Raw genomic sequence first — 17,948 nt, forward strand, 5'->3', positions numbered from 1 at the left:
ACAGCTTAAAGTTTACAAGCAAAATTTTTTTAAATTTCCAAAAATACATTTTAAAAGAAAAACAAATCAAAATGATTTATAAAAAGGAAATAACTAACACTTTTTGGTAGCATTGTACAATTTCATTTATAACAATATAATAATTAGCGACATGAACTTGCATTCAACTTGTCCACTATGAATGAAATAAAAGCTATGTAATATATTAAAAATTAACTTAGTCACACTGCAATATTTAAAGATCACATTTAAATGTCATAACATTTAAAGGTATTAAAAATAAAACTAAAATCCAACAATAGCCAATTCTACTGACAGTAGTGAAAAAAATCTATATATAAAAACATACACTTTAATCATAATAAGTAAGCTGCCCATAATTAGAAGTAATAATAATCATTATAAATATATTATATATAATGAATAATGCAAATAAATGATTATATTAAAATAATAATTACTTTAAAACCAGTAAGTTTAATCATTCTTCGATCATATAATCTAACATAAGGATCATTAGCTCCTACAGCAAGTATTTCAGGACGACATGGATTAATAGCAAGGCACTTTGCTTCTGCATAACCGCCCAAATGAGTTCTCAGGTACACTAGTATATTAGAAACATCACTTGAACATGTATGAGGCACACGCATATCAAACTGCCTGAAATGATAAGAAAAACCAAATCAACATCAGATTACTTTAAAATCCTACAAACAAATCGGTTTCACTGCATTTCTATATACTTTTCAACTGATGAAGATTATCAACAAAATTCTCTCTTTTTTGTTACTGTATACACTGATAATTAGTTAACATGACAGCATAGATTTAATGAATGTTTCATACACACTATACATTTATTACACTAGTTAAATAAAATATTTTAAATTAAATTTCAGGATTTTTGTTCGGCCAATTAAACCCTCATCAATGTAGGTCTCACAAAATCATCAAGTCAAATCTAGATAATCTTATATTAAATAAATGTAGGATGTGTAGAGAATAAAACATTTTTTCAGGATGTATTAAAAATAAAATTAAGTAAGAGTTGACTTTAGCACTAATTAAAGATCATTATGGCTGTGGTAGATTGATTCATTTATTTATTCATGATATTAAAGTATCTGAATTAAATTCTAAAGCTTTGTTGAATCAATGTCTTTAACATTTTTTTACTTTAAAGACTTTTGAAGAAGGATGTTTTTACCTTTTAATGATCTATCCACTTGGCGCTATGTGAACTTGTTGGATAATAGTGAAAACACCAGTTTCATTCTCCATCAAAAATAAAATGTAATAATTTTTTAATCTAACAGCCAGAATATCCCTCATATACAGCACAGTCTTTGATCACCAAGCGCTATGGCAGCAACCATTAATTACTATTCTTCTTGTCTTGCATTAAGATTTACAAAACTGTTTCTCTGTTAACTCTAAAATCATTTGTAATCATTTTCACAGTTACACACTACCTTCTTGAATTACCTATCTTTCTTTGTAATAAGTTTATTTTTTACTTATAATTAGATGTTTGGCATTTACATCTGTCTTCATCAGCAAGAATTTCCTTACCACTTTTTGAACTGTGTAAACCCCCCCACTAACACCTGTGCACAAGGTAAAGGTAAATAAATGAATGTATACTACTATAATTTACAAACTATAGTACTAAAGTAATGTATATATTATGTTACATATAATATATGCATATATATGAAATAGGAGAAAGATAAATGGAGCACAATAATACTGAATTTTTTTTCTTGGGTTAACGTTAAAAAATAAAATAAAGCAAGAGTATTTTTCTTAAAAACTAATAAAACTTTCTACTAAATATTTTAACTATACAATGTAAAAATGAACTGATTTTAATAATTAAAAAAAAAAAAAAATTATAACAATAATACAAGAGTTAACAAATACAGCAATAATAAAATTTACCTAATGCCCCCATCTTCAGCAGCACTCCAAAATAGATAAGGAAGTTGTGGTGTTGTTGCAAGACGTTTAACTCTTCCTCCAGGGCATGAACAAATCTGTGTAGTTTCTCTTAAAGATACATCATGTACGTGTATTTGCCAATCACCCGCACCAGTTATTACGATACTATCATTTGATTTTGGCAGGAACTACAAATACATAAATACAAAACAAACTCAATTGAGTAATCTAATACACCTGAAATAATTGATTAATTTTCTTTTTAAATTATAGTTACTAATCAAAATAAAATACACTCTATAGATAAAATTTCAATTCTCATAAATTAGAAATTACAATCTAAAAAATTATTTAAAAAAAGATACACATATTCAATAAATTTGATCGTCCACGCCTAACTGAAATTGGCATCTACTATTATAGTTTTTTTTTTATTTTACACTTGTTAAGTAGTGCAATATTAACAGATCTGTAAAAGGTAAAAACACAATTTTTCTGCTACAAACTAAGAATTTGTTAACTTGCGTTACTGGCTAACAATGAATTGTAAATGTTTGGCATAGCGTTTCCCAAACCAAGTAATAAAAGCGTTTAACTAATTTAAATAATTAATATTTTTACCCAATTGTTGGAAAAAGGAAATATATATTCACCCTACTTTTATATATATATATATATATATATATATATATATATATATATATATATATATATATATATATATTATACCTACAACCATAAAAATCTTAATTTACAAACATTTGATGTAGTATTTATGGATGAGCTTATTTAAGAATGACCATAAAGGAAAGATTTAGGCTATTTTACAATTTGTGAATTTTTTTTGGTTCAAGATTCATGGTATGTAATACCAAAAAAAATTAATAACACATTGCCATTGGGTGCGAACATCAAGATTTCATTTTTCAAAATAAAATACACAAAATAAATAACTGTATTTCTTAATTTCAAACACACTTTAAAATACATTTATCAATTAAAATGATTATTTATGTTATTTTATAACAACACAGCATTTATTTTCATTAGGCTATAACAAAAAAAATTAATGGTAGTAACATTTTTATATTAAGTTGTATTTCCAGAAAATCAATGCACACTACAACTTGTTTATTTTAATAAAATACAAAAAAACATAAGAAGCCTTTAAATAGAAAGAAAATATCAAAAGTTTTTTCCATTCAAACGGCAAAAAAGCAAGTTTTGATGCAAGAATCTTTTCCTTTAAAGAATAATCTTTCTAAGAGCACATAATAACAACAATTAACTCTATTAACTAACTCATATTTTATTAACTAATAATAAAAGATTAGTGCATTTCTATGTGCTACGAATCCATAAAACTGAACTTACTAGTAAATAAACTAACCAATTTATTGATAAGTTTATAATATTTATAGCAAGCTATATTTATAGCTGTAGGCTCTGCATTCCATTTGAACAATATAAAAAAAATACAATCAATTCAAACAAATTATAAAGAACACTTAACAGCCTTCCTTAGTGTCACAGTCAGCAGTTACCAACTGGTAACAAAATGTATAAACATACCAAAACACATAGAATATACTAGATGAACTGGGCACAAGTCAACTCTTACATACTATTGATCCACATTCTATGCGACACAAGTCACCAGTAAACTTCAGCGGACATTGTAATAGCACTGGTTACAGAAGCTGAATGAAAGAACAACTGGAAATATAATGAAGTGCATTTTATAAATTCAAAAATATTTAGTTTTTTATCTAATTTCAAAACTTCACTAGCCGTTAACTAAAATAACTATTTGATTTTCTAGAAACAACAAAAATAAAATGCTACAACGATAGAGAAAAAAATTTATAACATAAAAAAGATGGATAAAAAATGTCAAACCATATACTATTAGAAAAAGAAATAGTCAATAAATAACTATAAACGAGAATATATAACTTAATGTCCAACATATATATACTTATATACTTCAACAAACCTTAACAGAAAATATATTTCCATGATGGCCCGTTTCTATAGTATGTATTTGCTTGTAGTGAAATGGGTCCCAAAGAATTACACGAAAATCATCTGATGCAGACGCTAATACTCTGGAAAGAGAAAAGAATTTAGAAGCATATTAATTGTAATTTACTTATAGTGTAATTCAGCTCATTCATTCATTCCTCATTTAAATAACTTGAAAAATTATTTACAAAATATTTTTAAGATAGTAATAATCTCAGAAACAAAATCTTTATTGTTTATTAAACAATCTGACATATTAGATTAACGTAACTTATTATTTTTGTTAAGTTCAAGAAATCTAGTATTAACTGATCTATTTGTTTTTCTACATAAATATTATCACAATCATTACATTTAATTTTATAAATTCTATATCAATACTTTATTTTACTATTATTATTTTTTAAATATTTTTTGTGGTTATTTGGTTTGTATGCCGGTTTAAATATTTCTTTATTATAAGTTTTAGTCATGTTTTTATTGATATTATTAGTGTATAATAAATAATTTATGTGTATTTTTTTACTCTTTTATGCCTTATTATGTATTGGTTGTAAGGTAGTTATTTTGTTGTATTTTAATCATGTTTTTTATAAATATTATTAATTAAATTAGTATCATATCCATTTTCGACAGTTATGTGTTTTATGATGTTTATTTCATTACTTAATTTTTCCTTGTTATTACATGTATGAGGTGTATGAGAAAAGTAATGAGACTGACTTTTTACTTACCAGAGTTTTTATTTTTTCAAACAATAATATTATCCCCTTCAAAGTAGTTCCCTTGGGTAGCTATACACCGGCGGAGTCGTTGTTCCCACTCCTGGTAGCAACAACGCTGGAAGGCTTCAACTGGTAGGACTTTTAACTGGTCGGTCACAGGCTGTTGAATGTTCTCCAGAGTTCCAAAATAATGTCCTTTTAAGATGTTTCAATTTCAGGAAAAGGAAAAAGTCACAAGGACTCAAATCGGGTGAATAAAGGGGTTGAGGAACCGTAGGAATGTGTTTTGAGGTCAAAAATTCCCCGATGAAAATGGCGGTGTTACACGGGTCATTGTCATGATGAAGCATCCACTTGTCTGCAATGTCTGGTCTCACACGAATCACTCTTTTCCTGAGCCTTTCAAGGACAACTTTTTAAAACACATGGTTGACAGTTTGTCCTAGAGGAACAAATTCTTTATGCATGATACCCCTACTGTCAAGAAAACAAATCAGCATGGTTTTGATCTTTGATTTGCTTATTCAACACTTTTTCAGTCGAGGAGATGACGGAGTGTGGCACACTTCGCTTTGCTGCTTTGTTTCAGGATCGTACTCAAATATCCAGGATTCATTGTGAAAGTGTTCACCGTACATTTAACTGTTCACGATTTAACTGTTCACTCATCATCCTTATTGTTAAACAACGGTCTGATCTCACAAGAACCCTCACATTCTCAACGTTTTCGTTAGATTTTGAAGTTGAAGGTCTCCCTAAGCGAGGTTGGTCTTCAATGTGTTCTTGGCCTTTCAAAAATGATTTGTGCCAGCTGAAAACTTGTGCTCTTGATAAGCAATGTTTTACCATAGGCCTGTTTCAACTTTTCAAAGGTCACACTCGCGGATTCCCCAAGTTTAACACACAACTTGATTGCACAACGTTGCTCTAAATTCCAATGCTCCATTTTCGTAACACACAATAAAACACAACTTCACTGATGGTGCTGTCAAAAATAATGTTGGCTGAACAGAGTTGAAACTCATACTGAGCATGTGGAAGGATGAACAAACCGGTCTAACACAGACCGGGAGACAGCGTTGCCAGATCGCTCGCAGTGTTACCATCTCATTCCTTTTCTCACACACCTCTCATATTTGATTGCTCTATTAAACATATTTGTATAAGTATTAATTTTATGAGACCTAGGGTGATTTAATTTTTTACAAATGTTTATATTATAAGATGTAAGTTTTCTTATATACTAATATTTCAATTTGGTTTTCCTTGCTTATTTCGATATTGGCATTTACATAAGCTTACATTCTTTTATTATCAATTTCAAAAGTGAATTTTAGATTTTCATTACAAAAATTTAATTAGTTTAATATTATTAGATGTTCATTGTTTATTACTGGGTTATATATAATGAGAATATCAACATACCTTCTCCATATTAAAACTTTGTATATTAGTGATAACATGAACTAATTTTCTCTAAAAATCTTGTAAATATAAATCTGACGTATAAACCTAACTACCACATAATAAAATATTAAAAAATAAAATAAACAATCTGTGTGGAATTTATAAAATTAAATGTAATGACTGTGATGCTATTTATATAGAAAAACAATTAGATCATTTAAAACTATTTCTTAAACATTGTAGAAATTACAAAAATTATAATAGGTACATTTAATGCGACAGACCATTTAATAAACATTCTATTTCTGGTATTATTACAAACTTAAAAATATTAGAAATTAATAAAGGTGACATAAAATTAAATATATTACAAAAATATTACTTGTATAAATACAAACAAAATTTCAATTTGAAAAACCACCAGCTAGTGTTCAAGGTAGACATTCTTATAAAAACTGCAACAGATACCAACACTTGTGTAAATTAATACGCAATTATCATTATTTTAGTATTTTTATCAAGCAATAACGGAATTATTTTAATCATGACTGAGGAATGGGATCTTATATATATATATATATATATATATAGAGAGAGAGAGAGAGAGAGAGAGTGAGTTGTGCGCACGCGCGTGTCTAAGGTTGACGTCCATTTGAGTCAATCAAAATTCTTATTTGTGAAAAATGGGTAAAACAGAACTGCATGCGGTGCAGTATATGCTCACTAGTGATCAAGAATGTGGTTGAGTATAGATTTCTAAGCTCAGTTTGGGAACATTTTAAAGTAATCGAAAGGAATTTTATTTCTTTCAATATCAATTCTTTCAATAATTATACTAAGCACTAATTAATAAATTTCATATTACTTTTTTGAAACAATTACCACAAAAGAAAAATAGAAATAATGTAATTTGAAACTTCTAAATACACAAAGAATAAGAACAGTAATTATATTTTATTATACACATTTTGTTCTTACCTTCCTTCAGAGTTCCATTCTAAACAATTTACACAACCACCATGGCCTTCTAATTCTTTCTCTAAGCCAAGTCTATTAACAAAACTTTCAGTCACATGTAATCTCTTCTGAAGACAACTATTAATAGAATCCTAAAAAGATATATAAAAAAAAAAAAACATGAATAAAATTTTTAATATATATACATAAACATATATAAACAATATTCTGCATTAATTTTAAGAAAAATAGCACGCATAAGCAATCTCTCATAATCAACAAATATTGGTAATATCACAATGCATACTAGAAATAGGTTGTACAACAAAAAAATATGGCACTATAATGGAATAATGATAATTGTGCAAAAAAAGTATATATATTTTAATAGGCAATCAAGAGGTTATTATTGTTTCATACAAAACATCAAGCTCACACACAAATTTTAAATCTTTAATCCTAATAAAATTCTCACTCACCACCTAAAGATCTCCTTAATAATAATAAAACCCATTAATAATAAAAATAACTCTCCAAAAGACCATAAAGAAACAGAAAAGTTCTGGGGTCTGCTCAACCTGAATGTAAACAATATCCCCAAAAATTATGTTCAACAATCTGAGACTTAAAAACCCAACTAGAAAGAGAAAGAATATACTGTGACACATGAGAAAGTGGCCAAAAAAGAAAACAAACAAAAACAGACAGAGGCTCGTCAATTTCTGCAGAAACCACAACCTAATCTCAAAATCCATATATTTCAAGAGGAAACCTCAAAAACTAAAAACCTGAAAACATAACTACGCTAAAGGAGAATGGCAATTAGACCATGTCTTCATGGACAAACACCATCACAAGAAGATCTACAATATAAAAATCTTCTGAGAAGTAGACACAGACTCACAACACAATGTAGTCAAAATTAAAATTAAATTTACTCCCTAAAAAAGGTGACAAATCCAAGCCCCTAAACCTAAAAGAAAAATAGACCCTACCCAACTAACTAAGAATGAAGATTATCTAAAAGCAATTAAAAAATTAATCATGGAAAACTCGAAGATTTAGTCAACAACCCTAAACAAATTGCAGAAGAACTAGCCAATTAAGTCCCATAAAAAACATCAATGGTGGAACAGTGGAGAAAAGACATAAAGCAAGGCTACTTCACTAATCCCAAAAATCACAAACATCCTTCCAAAATCTAGTAAAACAAATAAAAGAAACTACCCGAACCCTTAGGAGAATAAAAAGACAACACCATAAAAACAAATTGAAGTTAATAGAAGAAAATTCAATAAAATACAGTCAAGAGACTTCAAAACCTTAAAAAATCGGCTCCAAAAATACAAACCCCCAACTCTATAATGAAGAATGAAAACGGTAAACTGGCTCATAACAATAAAGACAATGCGGAAATGCTAGCTGAATATTTAAAACAACTCCTAAACTTTCCCAATAACACCACTAAAAAAACATCAACCCTCCCATAATAAATCTACAAAGTACTGGGTGAGATGAAGAATTATGAAGCAGCTGGAGAAGATCAAACTTTTGTAGAGATCTAGAAACATGTAAGAAGATCAGCAAAAATTGCCCTTCATCAACATCTGGATCAAAGAAGAATTACCAGAACACTGGACTACTAGACTACAGACCTCATTCATCCGCTACACAAAAAAGCGACAAAACAGATCCTTACAATTAGAGAGGAATCTCACTCCTCAACACCACATACAAAATTCTTTCAAGATTCATCCTCAACAGGATAGGTTCACAACTCAAGAAAGAACTAGAAGAATACCACAGAGGTTTCAGACCCTGAAGGAGCTGTCCAGACCAGATCATGAGTCACAAGCTAATAATGGATTACAACAGGAAAATAAATAGAGACATGGTGATAACATTTGTAGATGTAAAGAAATCTTATGACTGGAAACAGAGATAATTCCTACTAAAAATTCTATGACACCTTGGATTGCATATAAAATTAATAAACATAATAAAACTGACCCTCACAAACACAAAGTCAAAGGTAAAATTCAGAGGTAAGCTGTCAGAACCCATTGAGATCAAAAAAGGACTGCGCCAAGTTGATCGGCTCTCTCCGCTATTATTCAACTGCACTGAGGGAATGCTCACAAATGCCCCCAAAAGATGAATTAGGCTGAAAAATCAAAACAAACTGTCTTGGTTTAGTCGACGACTTGGCACTGCTATCAAATGACATCAATTCTAAATCACACATATTAGAACTACAAAACAATGCAAATAAAATTGGCGTCAAAATATCATTCGAAAGACAGAAATTATGCTCAAAAAACCAACACGATTAAAAGAAGTAAACATAAATGGTAATAAAATCAAAATAGTAACCCAATTTAAATACCTTGGAGAAATAATAACAAACAAACTAAATAAAAAAACCTTAATCTAAATAAGAAGAAACTAACTAGCTAAAACTCAAAAATTAACCTGTGGATTTACAATAAAAAATGCCTATCAATAAATGCAAAAATAAGATACTACAACGCAGTTGTAAAACCAGAAGCCACTTATGCAGCAGAAACACTCTTCCACCTAAACAAACAATCAAAAACAGACAGATTCCAGATCGAAAGAAGAACGGGAAGAACCTGCATCAATAAAAAGTACCAGAAAGACGGGCAATGGTTGATTGTGGCCAAAAAGTCATGTACAAAGAATTAGAAAAGCGTAAGAGAAGACTAGGATTCTTTGGTTACATCATAAGAAAGCAAGATACAAGAATTCTGAAACAGGTGGTACAGTACAATCTCAACTTTAAAAACACCAAACAAGGATGCAGATGGATCAGAGAAAGGGTAAGGGAGGATCTGAAGGAAATTGGCCTTACAGCAGAAGACAACGCAGACAAGATAAAATTAAACAAGAAAATGAAGAACAAAAACACTCGCTTTACTCACAAGAAAAAACTCACAACACAAACATTTCCAACATTAGAAAGAGCACAAAGATCAAAATGAATGAAGAAGTAATGGTAGGACTGCTCAAACAGTCCCATCGAAGAGAGTTGGATAATGGAGTGACTAAAGTGATCCTATGCAGTCATAAAATATAATAATAAATGGATAGAAAAGAAATGTTTATTATTTATACATAAATAATGTTTTGAGTATGGAAATATGTTCAGATATTTGAATTACCATCTGTATACACATTTGTACATATATATATTTTTTTTTTTAAGTCAGTTTTAAGACCCATATTCCTCTCTACTATTATACAAATATAAATAAGTAACTTTATCCACCAACTACAGAATAAAATTAAATTAGGTAGGATGACACTTACCTTATATCATTATATATAACAAGAGTACTTTCCCAATTTTCTCACATCTTCAGTTGATCCAATCTTTTAATTGTTCACGTAAAATTTTGTATTACAAATAGTAGTGGTAGTAGTAATTAAATAAAAATAAAATTTTGTATTACAAATAGTAGTGGTAGTAGTAATTAAATAAAATAAAAATAAGCATTTTATAATGTCACTATACAGAAAACCCACTACTAATAAAACCACAATACATAGGTATTCAAATAATCAATGTTCACACAAAAATAAATACAAACATGGTTAATAGAGCAATTAATTACACACAATATAATGAAAATAAAAATAAATTAAAGAAATAGATATTATAAAACAAATTGGTATATACTGGTTATAGCGAATGTTTAATTGATAATATATACAAAAAACAAATATTAAAAATTAGCAATAATACATATCTAATACCAATAAATGAAACACAAAAAACTGACAATGTATAATTCAAATATACATTATACCGGTAGCCTAGTTGAAAATATTACAAAGGTTTATGATATAAATAAGTTTAAACCTGCATACCAGACAAACAATCGCATAATAAAACATTTAAAGTCATTAAGACATTCTGATTAACAAGTGTACATAATCTGGGTAAAAATCTACAAAATAAAATGTAATGACTGTGACTATATACAGGAAAGACCACTAGATCTTTCAAAACGAGATTTTCTGAATATTCATTTCATATACTATAAAAATGGAAAATTTGGTGTTTTATGTTTCTGAGCATCTTATTGATAATAAACATTCAATATCTGATATTTACACTAATTTGGAAATATTAGAAATTACAAAATGTAATATGAATAATAATAATAGGGGTTTAGACATTTTAGAGAGATTTTATATATTTAAATAAAAATGGATTCAGCTTGATCAACCAACAATGAGGATGACACGATTATAGATAGCAGCACTTTACCTAATATTGTTAATTTTTAGTTTAATCTATTTAAAATCCTACACAGTAATATAATACTGGCTAGCCAAACCACACATACACAATCATTCTTTTTTATATATTTAACATTTTAACTTTTAATTAATATTTTTATTATTTGACAACATATTTTTATATATGGAATTTTTAACTTTTAACTTGAACTTTTAATTTTGATTTTTAAATCTTAAATTTATAAGGAAAACTTTTTTTTTAATTTTATTTCAGTTTTGATTTGAATTGATTTTCAAGTTTACATCCAAAGTTTTAACAAATTTTGTATTATTGTATTTATCAAGATTTTATTTTGTTAATGTTGAGTATTTATAATATGTAATTTTCCGTGAACAAATAAAAGATTGGCTCAACTGAAGATGCCAGAAAATTGTGGTAATACTCTCGCGTACATGTAATGATATATTAAGATGATGGAGTCATCCTAATTTAATTTTATTCTGTACTTGGTGGATCAAGTTATTTATACATACATATATACATATACACGCGCGCATGCATGTACACCCACACCCTCCTTATATACACATACACCCCACAAGTACACGTGCACACACACACACACACACATGGGTGTGTGTGTGTTCTTGATATGCCATCTACATGGGTATTGTGTGTTGGTACCTAAACATCAGCTATTGTGACTATTGGTTATAATGACCTAAAATTTGGTCCCTTGAAGGTCACTAATAAATGATATTTACTGCACTTAAAATTCATTAGCAGAAAAAGTGAGAAAGTTAGTATTTTTTACAGACATTTTCATAATTCCTAATGGTTTTATTTACACAAACTCTCAAGAATAAAAAGTAAAAGAACAGTTTAATATTACATAACTCTCAATTTTTTCCACTTTATGGTTCATAAGAAATAACATCATGCTCATCATTTGCTCAAGCTTATAAATGCTCATAATGGCTTGGGAGAGGAAACCTTTTTTTTTCTTTTTCCTGTTTAGCCTCCGGTAAATACTGTTCAGATAATACTTCAGAGGATGAATGACGATGATATGTATGAGTGTAAATGAAGTGTAGTCTTGTACGTTCTCAGTTCGACCATTCCTGAGATGTGTGGTTAATTGAAACCCAACCACCAAAGAACACCGGTATCCACGATCTAGTATTCGAATCCGAGTAAAAATAACTCGCTTTACTAGGACTTGAACGTTGGAACTCTCTACTTCCAAATCAGCTGATTTGGGAAGACGCATTCACCACTAGACCAACCCGGTGGGTTGGGAGAGGAAACCTGTAAAGGATGATCATGCTACCCACCAACCTTGGGCCAAAGAGAGGAAGAAGAATACAATTAACTACAAGACAGAAAGATGATACTGCACCCAACTATAAGACATCACAATTCTGAATGTATTATGTTTGTCAAGTCATGGTGCCTGTGTAGTATACACCAACACCAGTGGGAGAAGAGTCTGTTACCATACTATTCTTTGATAATTAATTTTTAATTAATTAAATATAAGTAGCCATAAGTGCCTCTCTTATGGCAGGCAGCAGATGACAGAAAATATCTGGGTCAAGTTGGTTAATTGCCGGTGCCTTTCTCAGTGTCATTCGAGAAACCCCCTGTCTATATCTACAGGATCCACAGCCCACATGCCAGGGAATGGTGTCTCACCCGCCCTCAATGCAAACTTCTGCTTCACCCTTCGGAGCATCTGGAAACAGAGTATCCAGGAACACCTGATAAGTCACCACACATGTTACAGTGTGGTCATGACCACCAAACCCGCATCAAACATTGGACAGCATGTGCAATGGCTTTAACTGGTAACATGATTTGTGAGCTGCCAGGGGTTGCACTGCAATTTGAGCATGGAGTTTTGCTATAACAGACTTACCTTGGGGATTGGTTTGTTTGTTATTTCTCCCGCCACCAACCCATTCTTTTGCAAAGTGTCACAAATGGCTACTGAGCCTCGAAACAGTTTACTGACCAGTGTTCTAATAGCTCCTAGAGCTTTCTTAACAGCATGAGCTGACTAAGCGCAGACCATACACCACCGGCTTACATGTCCGGCTTACACCAACTGCTCACTTGTCATATATAACTAAAATGTCCTTGGGGATGTCAGACTGCAGTTTAAGGAGGATTCTATAGTTTGATTTGAATTTTTAACCCTTCAAAATAATGATGTCTTAAGAATTGAGACCATCAGACTATGCTAACTGCCAAAATCTGTATGAGCAAATGCTTTCACAGAATACTCCAAAGGCGCTTTCTTCAGTAGCAACAAGCCACATTTTCAGTTTAGTGGGACTGCAAATAAGCAAAGTTTCTGCTACTGGACTGAAAGTAACCCCCCCCAATTACTCACAAAAGACCACTACATTCTCCTACATGGTGTGATATGCCATATCACAATTTGGCATAACAGCCCCATACTTCTTTGAGGAGGATGACGTGACCATGAATTCCAAACATTTATGTTTCTATGTTGTGAAATCGTCTGCAGCTAAAATGGAAGAGATTGTTGAAGAGGAATTGGGGGACTTGTGGTTCCAACAGGATGAGGCTACATACCCCCACACAGCCTGAAATTCACCTATATTTTGAGAGAAATTTTTCCCAGATGTCTGGTCTCTCTGAGGAGTGGTGATCTGGGTTGTCAACTGATTTGGGCATTTGTGTTATCTTTCTTTGGGAATATCTGAAGGAATAGTTGTTTAAATGTCGTCCTCACACCATACTAAAGATAAGGGAATAGATCATTGAAGAAGTTAACACCATAACCGCTATATGTATGAATGAGTTGAGAAAAGCTTTACAGAATATGTGACTTGCTGCTAACAGCTACCATCTTGAGGACTTTATTTTCAAAACTTAATGATTATTAAATGGTAAATATTGTTAAATTAGAAAATAAAAACTTCTTTTTCTATATACCTCCATTAATTTTTTTATCCCCATCTATGTTGCAAGGATTTTTCCATAAGGAATCGACACAAACTTCACGCAGGTAGTTTTCGTCCAGTCTGTAATTAACGTTTATAATACGTAATCAATGGTGCAATATTTTGAATTGTTTCTCCATCCCAGAATGAAGTGAATATCAATTATATTTTAAGCATTTTCCAACAATTCAAAATGAAAAATATTAAAAAAAATTGGAGGGGGAATAACAGAAAATTACCGTTTTCTTTTATGTAAGTATATGTTAGTAGTTTTATCATAACACTAATGGTAATGTACATACCCCTAAATTTTTATGAATTTTTGAAAACTAATTTTTTTTTTAATTCAAATTTTGACTTCAAATAACACTGATGGGGCTGGGCTGGTGATAAAAATCTCAAATTTGCACAACTTGCAGTTTTTGTAGTTGTTTCTGGCAAATAAAAAAGTTTATGTGTATTGCACTAATAAAAAAGTTATAACCTCCCAAAAATCATGAAAAAATTTCACATAGAACAATGTTCCAAAGGAATTTATGTGATTGAAGAGTATCATAAATCAGTGATGGTACAGTACCAAAGAACTCATTAAAATTTGTGAATTTTAAAATCATGAAAAAAATTCAGTCACCTGTATGGACAATTCTGTTGTGATCCTTTAAGAACTCATATAAAACAGTTAAGAGAAACGTAAGACCAATAACATTAGAGCAAGCTCTTAAAGAATACTTTTTCCAAATTAGCCTAAAAAATGATGATGTGCAGGTTCATTTTTTCCGCATTTGTTCATTTTTTTACCGGACCATGTACATCATTTCAAATGTCTCAACAAGACAAAGTGTGGGTACTGATCTGCAAAGTCCTAAGAAACTTGACATTACAACTAGTGACGGGTTGTTCTCACACAATTTCAAGAGAACTATCAGAAGAGATATCACAGCTGTTTGTTAACCACACTAAATAATAAAGTTTCATTGCTAAAAAAACAGGCTATTTCACTGAAGAATAATTAAAATTTTGTTACAATTTATTTTTTCCTCGATAGTGTTTACAAAAACAAACAAATATAAAAATAAAAATGAGTTCTTGAAAAATATGTAGGCTACTCATTGAAATCTCAGTTAGGGGTAAGTTTTACAAGCATTTTTTAATAAAAAATTATATTAGATTACTGGTAATGGTTATGTTATTAAATTACGACCTATCATTATTGATTTTAAAAAAAAAACTTTTAAAAATATTGAAAATGTCAACTTTAACAACATAGGGGCTAAATATAAAAAATGTAAACTGCAACGAAGACAAGAAACCCCCTTGGAGTACTTATTTAGTGAGTCAAAATGGTATTGCTTTTAACAAGTTTTTCATGACTTTTGAGACGTAATAACTTCCTTATTAGTACAATAAACAAGAAACTTTTTTATTTGCCATAAACATCTACAAAAACACGGAAGATTGTGCAAATTTGAGATTTTTATCACCACCCCATCATAATTATTTGAAACCAAAATTTGAATTTTTAAAGATAAATTAAATTTCAAAAATTCATATACATTTAGTGGTAAGTATATCACCATTAATATTATTTATGATAAAACTACTAACTTATACCTACAAATAAAAAATTAATTTAAAGTGTGTATGCCTCTTGAAAAAAATGACCAAAAGTGAAATTTCACCATTCTTCATGTTCAACTTTATTGGTAATTTTCTCATAGAAAGAAAAGTGTTAGGTAAATAAACCACCACCGGATCGATCTTTTACCTTGAGAAAATATGATTAAATTGCTTTTTGTTTCATCCTTCCAAGACAAATAGTTTTTTAGTTGATTTTTCCCATAAACCCTTACAATCACAAAAATAGGTGTGCACACCGTAACATAAATGGCCGCCACAGGTAAACTGCTTAAATAAAAAATTTAAAAAGAATAGTTTTAAGGTCCTGAGAAATGTAGGAAACAAGTGGGCAAGTTTCAATTTTTTTTAATTGCTCAAGCAACCAGCTTATGTTTTTTGGGACTCTTCAAATGGATTGACTCATATACAAATTTTTAACAAACTAAATAAACTAATATAATACTAATTGAACTCACATCTATTTCTCTCCTTTTTACATAGTATACAAAATTTTTAGGTTGCGCCATATTATTTAGAAATATTTAACATTGAAGTAATCTTGCCATTGTCTCAAATTCTAATGATAAAACTGAAAAATATTTAAAATAATTCATTATTAAATTTTTACATTAATTAAAAAAAATCATAATTACTATATTAATATTAAACCATTAATACACACAGCAGCTGTGAACATAACACATCTACATAAATAATAACTTATCCAAATCCTAAGGCAAAACACATGAATTTGGTACAAAATTATTATTCATAGTAATGACTAATTAATAAAAATAATTTCATATCAATTTCCAATATTTGATAATAATGTTTATATATGATTAAAAATAAACAAAACTGTACTATACTATTTATTTAGCTGTATATCTACTTATGTTACTTATCATAAAAACTAATGTAGTCCTTAATAAACAATACAACACTATAGTCCTTATACGAATATAAATAAGTATATACATATAAACAAACACACACAGCATATTGTATTAGGCTACAATTAACCCTAGATTGAATTCTAATTAACACATACATTGCCTTTTCTAAACTAAATTTTTTTGTTCAATAGAGAAATGAAAACAAAAATATAGAAGCCAAAATAAATATTAAAAAAATAAAATCTACATAACTGCAAAAAAATTAATTTAATGGTACCTGCCCATATAAAACAATATGACAGGAGTGCATAACTAAAAAAAAAGGGGGAAATATGCTTTGGGAAAAGCAATAAGATTTCACAAATCTGCTAAAAAATTTTCTTAAGTAAATCCTAACCTTTTCTTATTCATGTGTTCACTAACGGATCGGGTTCAAGTTAAAATATGATTAAGATTTATTATAAACAATTTTTAAGCCAATTAAACACACACAATAAATTTTTTTTTTCTTTTTTCACTAAAATAAGTGGTTGAAACAATCCATGGAAAAAGAAGAAAACACAGCCAGTGGATTCAAACAAGTCAATACCTGAAGGTACATCAATTATAGCATGTACAAAAATAAACACAACATATTCTAAATACTTATTGCAAATCTTAAACAAATGTAAGAAATGAAAATAAAATACAAGCTGAAACTCTAATTTTCGAAATTATAATTTACTCATCAATTATTACTTACGAATTTGATCGACACCAATATACGCACTCAAAAAGAAATCGTAAATTATAACATATTCTTCAAATTCAATATTCAAAATTAGTACACATAAATAAAAATTACCGCAAAATAAATGTATCTATCACATTAAAATATTTCATATCAGTGTTTCCAAGTAATTAGCTTTAAAAAAATTAAAAATTACTTTACTAACCACAAATATGATAGCCCATGTGAAATATACTTCCTTCTAGTACTTCAGTACAAAATTAAATGAATTAAATTAATTGTACACAGAAAATATTAAACTACAAAAGCCATGAATTGAAGAAAAATTGTTCATGCAAAACAAAGCAATAGGACCGTAGTTTTTTAATCAGCTGAATTAATGTCTGTTGACATTTCTGAAATCAGCTG

The 17,948-nt window shown here is 29.5% G+C and overlaps 1 protein-coding gene across 4 annotated transcripts in view; it reads right to left on the bottom strand.

Moving 5' to 3' along the window:
• The window catches only part of LOC142328420 (WD and tetratricopeptide repeats protein 1-like), a 56,024-nt gene extending 38,076 nt beyond the window's left edge, over window positions 1–17,948 (bottom strand). For 2 of the 4 annotated variants that reach the window (XM_075372137.1, XM_075372136.1), the window contains exons 1-6: window positions 17,746–17,947; window positions 16,391–16,503; window positions 7,080–7,210; window positions 3,941–4,052; window positions 1,945–2,132; window positions 462–663 (exon numbers count right to left, since the gene is read on the bottom strand). In XM_075372137.1, the coding sequence (XP_075228252.1) occupies window positions 462–663; window positions 1,945–2,132; window positions 3,941–4,052; window positions 7,080–7,210; window positions 16,391–16,441 (684 nt within the window). In that variant the 5' untranslated portion in view covers window positions 16,442–16,503; window positions 17,746–17,947. Of the gene's footprint in view, window positions 1–461; window positions 664–1,944; window positions 2,133–3,940; window positions 4,053–7,079; window positions 7,211–16,390; window positions 16,504–17,552; window positions 17,673–17,745 lie in introns of those variants that run through there. The other 2 variants (XM_075372140.1, XM_075372139.1) reach the window with 2 other exon arrangements.

Source organism: Lycorma delicatula, chromosome 7 (assembly GCF_047948215.1).
Source record: "Lycorma delicatula isolate Av1 chromosome 7, ASM4794821v1, whole genome shotgun sequence".
NCBI lineage: Eukaryota > Metazoa > Arthropoda > Insecta > Hemiptera > Fulgoridae > Lycorma > Lycorma delicatula.